Source organism: Salmo salar, chromosome 11, assembly GCF_965601325.2.
Source record: "Salmo salar chromosome 11, fSalSal1, whole genome shotgun sequence".
Classification (NCBI taxonomy): domain Eukaryota; kingdom Metazoa; phylum Chordata; class Actinopteri; order Salmoniformes; family Salmonidae; genus Salmo; species Salmo salar.
The window spans coordinates 113408194-113414018 of NC_138301.1; the positions used below are offsets into that span (position 1 = coordinate 113408194).

The window sequence follows — 5825 nt, forward strand, 5'->3', positions numbered from 1 at the left end:
CCAGCCAATGTAGAGACAGTTCCCGAATTCCCACATCTGACCATCAGCCACTGACAGCTCATGCTGGTTGTTTGAGAGGCCATTGGCCGCCCAGCTGGAAGCGTTGAGGACACAGTCCAGAGAGCATGAAATTAATTACAGTAGTAAGAGCAATGTTTTCTTCTTGAATTGTGGGCTTCAGCTAGGGCACATATTCCAAACAATATGCCTTACGCTTATAATGATAGTTCTATTGATCAAGTCTTGAGCATTGCGCAAATATGATGGAAGCTTCTCAAAGGAGTCAGGATCATGCTCTTGACACTTCAGTTCTCCAGAGCTTTCGGCTTTCGCAGGTCTTCCAAGCGCTCCGTGCTTTGACAATGTTGCCATCAACACGTGTGAATTCCCAGGTATGGTGGTCCTTGATGTCCGACCAACCCAAAATGCAGAAGACTGCCATCACCAGACCAAAAAAAATAAAAATCAGGCTCAGCCTCTGTACTCCACGGGCCATCGAGGGATCACGTTGCATGACTTGGCAGGAAAGAGACGGCAGTGACACAGAATATACAGTATATAGTGAGTTTTACAATCCGTCCCCATGGCGTGACATACTAAATAAGATTCTGACACAGCCCAGGTTAGGTAGTAATCAGGCCATGAGACAAGAATGTCAGATCTTCTGATGGTTTTTCATCTGGACATTCAGAAGATCTTGATGTCTGCACAGTATATTTCTATTGTATATCTGATCTAGACTCTTGGGAATGCTGTAATCACAATTGGTGATCAGGTGAACGAGCCATACTTGCAATGCCAAGAGTGTGAAAAGCTGTCATTAAGCCAAAGGGTGGCTGCTTTGAAGAATCTGAAATATAAAATATATTTTGGATTTGTTTAACACTTTTTGGGGGTTACTACATGATTCCATATGTGTTATTTCATAGTTGTGATGTCTTCACTATTTGTCTACAATGTAGAAAATAGTAAAAATAAAGAAAAACCCTGGAATGAGTAGGTGTATCCAAACTTTTGACAGGTACTGTATGTAAATAAGGTATTTCTGGTTTTTGTTTTTAATAAATTACCAAACTTTTAGAAGAAAAGTTCAATATGTGTTGTGCTGTATTTTATTTGTTTCATATTGTATCTTAAAAGTGACTTTGGTCTCCATGGTGACTTCCTGATTAAATAAAGGTAAATCATCTGAGAGAATCCTGCTATTGACATACTTGTTGAATTATGCAACAAAGTAACAACAGTAATTAAAGAGGCAGTCTAGACAGCACAGGCAGGCTGACAAAGAGCATGTTTTACAGTGGTTACAGCCTTGTTCCTCCCTTTATGTTAACTTACACCTAGTGCATTTATGCAAATTAAGCAACATTTTCTTTATTTTAAGACAAAACATTTTTTTAAATACCTGATACCATTAGACAATACTGTACATGAGTGCATTCTAAGAAACATTTGTATTTTACAATACATTGAAAACCTGAATTCTCCACCAAATCACTGAACTCAATTCATTATCTGTCCTAGCCCTTGATCGTGACTGAGTTCCATCACATTATATAGGGTTAGGGTTTAATGTTCCCACACGGCCATATCGCCATGTTATAGCGAGTATTTATGGAAGACAGACGGAAGACAGAGGGATCATGTGTTTTATGTGCTATAATTCACTCAATGTCAGATGGATTTAAACAATTCTTAAAGTTGGGAATATCTTCATCCATTGTCCAACCGTTGTATTTACTAGAATTGTTTTTAAAACCTTTTAACAATTTTGATGACCGTTGCCAACACAGCGTTAACGAGAGAGAGACATTGTGAGTTCTCTTGATTTCTACCGGTATTGTTCCATCTGTCTATTTAGCTCCAGCATTAAGCCTACAGTACAAATCAGAAGAATGAGTAAAGTATAATGAGGAATCTCACCTGGTTTAAGGGCCTCACACAGCTCTCAGACAACACTCACAGGTGCCTAACCATGAGCCATAGCTCTGACGACCACATCCACATCAAACACACCTGCCGGGAGTGGTTGAGATAGAGGAGGTAGAAGAGAGGAACGAGAGAGAGAGAGTCAAGATCCTGCGAAACCACAGCAACACCTAAGGTACCACTCTAGGCAGATGAAGGCTAAAGCTGCCTGTGGCCCAGAGAATGACATGAGGATGATGAGAGACGTTACTGAAAGATGTTTGAAGAAGCAGTAAGGAAAGGCCTCACTGCCAGAGGACATGCTCTTCTGACTGAATTCAAAAAATGTATTGATGTAGCAACTGCAGATTGCCCCTTTGAAGAGTGAATGGGATAATTTGGAAGGAAAATTCCATAGCTCTCGCTTCTGAGTGGGAATAGCGTGTGACAAGAGGATGAAGACAGAGAAATATAGCGTGTGACAAGAGGATGAAGACAGAGGAATATAATGAAAGGGCACATCAGGGCAGCTCCCGTCCTTCTCTGTGTGCCACTTTGTTTCAATTCAAAGATTTTAGCTGATTATCATCCATATTATAAATTATATAAAGTTCAAAGTTCGGTGGTACCAGCTTGGTTATGAAGTGGTTTGTCTCCCAGCATGCATTGCTTGAGGTCCTGGTAGAGGCCCGTCTTATTGGCCAGTTCCAGCATGCCTTTGCTCCAGTCAACGCCCACAAAATGCCTGAAGCCCATCCTCTTCAGCTGCATATCAGACAGACACAAAATCACAGACGTCATCACTCATTTCAAAGCTGCAATACAAGTTATTCAGCAAGTGGGAAGAAGATATGCTTGAATTGAGGTGTTGTCAATCACCCTCCTACTGTCCTAACATAGTGAGTGTGGTTTTGCGTTTTACCAGTGATGCGACCATTCCGGTACCACAGTCCAAGTCCAGAACCATAGCTGTCTCCCGGTCACCATGGAAACAGGACAGGCATTTTGCAGGCACTACACGGCCCGTAAAAGTCCAGAAGTGCATGATCCTGTATATTGAATATACAGTCAACAGCCCACATGTAGTATGTTTCGGTTATACACACAATTGCTTGTTTACAATTGACCTCTTGTCAGACCAAGAGGTTCATTTTAAAAGCCATAGTGATCACAGTAAGCAGTCATCTATAAGAAGTCTGTACAATAAGAGTACATGAATTAGAATCATTTCACTACCTGATCATAGTTGTCTGCCCAGGTGTTGTAGAAGTTGACTGTATCCCCGACCTCACATCTTCAAATGTTCTAGTTGAGGTGCAGCAGTTGTACAAAGGGTTTATGGAAGGCTGTTCACACTGCTTCAAAAAACCTTCAAGAGGTGTGGCCCCTTTGAATACTTCACCCACAACAGCCCACAGGGTTTGAGCATGCCACAGGTTTGAACATGTTTGTTAAGGGAACTTCTGCCAATGTGTAGGTGGACTATTTTTGCTGTGGCACCTCGAATAGAGTTGCAATACACATTGAGTTTGAAGCATTGAGCTGGTAACTGGCAAGTTGAATTTAAACACCAATGAAGACACCACAATTAACATTCATGATATGAAAGTAGTCAATTGGGTGGGGATTCCTATGGGTTGGGAGTGATCAGCTAAGGATCAGAGCATTGTCTTGGTTTGTCATGGCTTTAAGCTATATCACTGCTATCTAGTGGCCACAATAAATGAATGATAAGATTTGGTTCAGGACTCCAGCACTGCAGGTGGCGGTAAATCACCAATATTAGCTTTATGCTTTTCTTCAAACACAAAATAAGAAGAAAATGAACTTCTTTGAAATAGAGATGAGTCGTCTTTCTAGCTCTGTGGATGTGCTGTGCACCATTAGCTCCAAATAGCTGCATTAGCCCCATTGGCTCCATTTCCTCCTGTCAACCTACAGCCTTAGCGGTGTTGGCATAAAGCAGATGTTACCTGTTTTCAGGGATATAGTATTTTCAAACTAACCACATGCAGTTGTTGAGGTGCAGCACAGAGGTTTATGTGAGGTTCTCTGTTACTCTGTAACCCCATTCTAACTCTGCACTTAATTTTATCAGGCAAACATTGCCTTGCAAAAGTATTCACCCCATTGGTGTTTTTCCTATTTTGTTGCATTACAAACTGTAATTTAAATAGATTTTTATTTGGATTTCATGTAATGGACATACACAAAATAGTCCAAATTGGTGAAGTGAAGTGAAAAAAATAACTGGTTTCAAAAAATTCTAAATGGAAAAGTGGTGCGTGCATATGTATTCGCCCCCTTTGCTATGAAGCCCCTAAATAAGATCTGGTGCAACCAATTACCTTCAGAAGTTACATAATTAATTAAATAAAGTCCACCCTAGTGCAAACTAAGTGTCACATGATCTCAGTATATATACACACCTGTTCTGAAAGGACCCAGAGTCTGCAACACCACCAAGCAAGCGGCACCATGAAGACCAAGGAGCTCAAAACAGGTCAGGGACAAAGTTGTGGAGAAGTACAGATCAGGGTTGGGTTATAAAAAAAATATCAGAAACTTTGAACATCCCACGGAGCACCATTAAATCCATTATTAAAAAATGGAAAGAATATGGCAAAGCTCCACAGCAGAGATTGGAGTATCTGTCAATAGGACCAACTTAAGCTGTACACTCCACAAAGCTGGGCTTTATGGAGTGTGGCCAGAAAAAAGCCATCGCTTAAAGAAAAAAATAAGCAAACATGTTTGGTGTTCGCCAAAAGGCATGTGGGAGACTGCCCAAACATATGGAAGAAGGTACTCTGGTCAGATGAGACTAAAATTGAGCTTTTTGGCCATCAAGGAAAATGCTAAGTCTGGCACAAACCCAACACCTCTCATCACCCCGAGAACACCATCCCCACAGAGAAGCATGGTGGTGGCAGCATCATGCTGTGGGGATGTTTTTCCATCGGCAGGGACTGGGAAACTGGTCAGAATTGAAGGAATGATGGATGGCGCTAAATACACTGAGACCTGTTTCAGTCTTCCAGAGATTTGAGACTGGGACGGAGGTTCACCTTCCAGCAGGACAATGACCCTAAGCATACTGCTAAAGCAACACTCGAGTGGTTTAAGGGGAAACATTTAAATCTCTTGTAATGGCCCAGACCTCAATCCAATTGAGAACCCATCCAACTTGAAGGAGCTGGAGCAGTTTTGACTTGAAGAATGGGCAAAAATCCCAGTGGGTAGATGTGCCAAGCTTTTAGAGACATATCCCAAGAGACTTGCAGATGTAATTGCTACAAAAGGTGGCTCTACAAAGTATTGACTTTGGGGGGTGAATAGTTATGCACGCTCAAGTTCTGTTTTTTTGTCTTATTTCTTGTTTGTTTCACAAAAATATCTTGCATCTTCAAAGAGGTAGGCATGTTGTGTAAATCAAATGATACAAACTCCCCCCAAAAAATCAATTTTAATTCCAGGTTGTAAGGTAACAAAATAGGAAAAATGCGAAGGGGGTGAATACTTTCGCAAGGCACTGTATGTGTGTGCAGCATTTTTATTGTGTGTGTATGTCTAGGGTTGTGTCTGTATATGGCTTAGCTGGAGCGTTCCCCTGTGGGCATTAAGAGTATTCTCTTTTCCTCTCCTCTCCTCTCCTCTCCTCCTTCACCTCTCCCTCCCTCCTTTCCTCTCCTCTACTCAGCTACCAAGACAAATGCACCGCCATCAGGAAGTGTAATCATTTAGCGAAGGTGAATATAAATAAATAGTTAATGCCACGGACAGAATTCAGTAAATAAGCTATTTCCGTTTTTTTTGTTTTATTTATACATTTGCAAAAATGTGTAAAAACCTGTTTTTTTGTTTTGTTGTTATGGGGTATTGTGTGTGGATTGATGAGGGAAAAAAATTATTGGAAT

General features: G+C 41.0%; 1 protein-coding gene across 3 annotated transcripts; it reads right to left on the reverse strand.

Annotated features, from left to right (window-relative positions):
* Positions 1 to 383: 383 nt before the first annotated feature.
* Positions 384 to 3290, reverse strand: LOC106563814 (methyltransferase-like protein 27). 3 transcript variants are annotated; one of them, XM_082958293.1, is made up of 5 exons: positions 3145 to 3272; positions 2831 to 2957; positions 2538 to 2673; positions 1924 to 2016; positions 384 to 516 (listed from the first exon to the last, which is right to left on the reverse strand). In XM_082958293.1, exons 1-4 carry the CDS (start codon positions 3150 to 3152, stop codon positions 1970 to 1972), a joined length of 318 nt encoding a protein of 105 aa, XP_082814419.1. In that variant the 5' UTR covers positions 3153 to 3272; the 3' UTR covers positions 384 to 516; positions 1924 to 1969. The 3 variants fall into 3 exon arrangements, with proteins under 3 accessions (XP_082814419.1, XP_082814417.1, XP_082814418.1); XM_082958291.1 differs by lacking the exon at positions 384 to 516 and adding an exon at positions 582 to 850 and having other exon boundaries at positions 3145 to 3290; XM_082958292.1 differs by lacking the exon at positions 384 to 516 and having other exon boundaries at positions 1830 to 2016.
* Positions 3291 to 5825: the final 2535 nt, after the last annotated feature.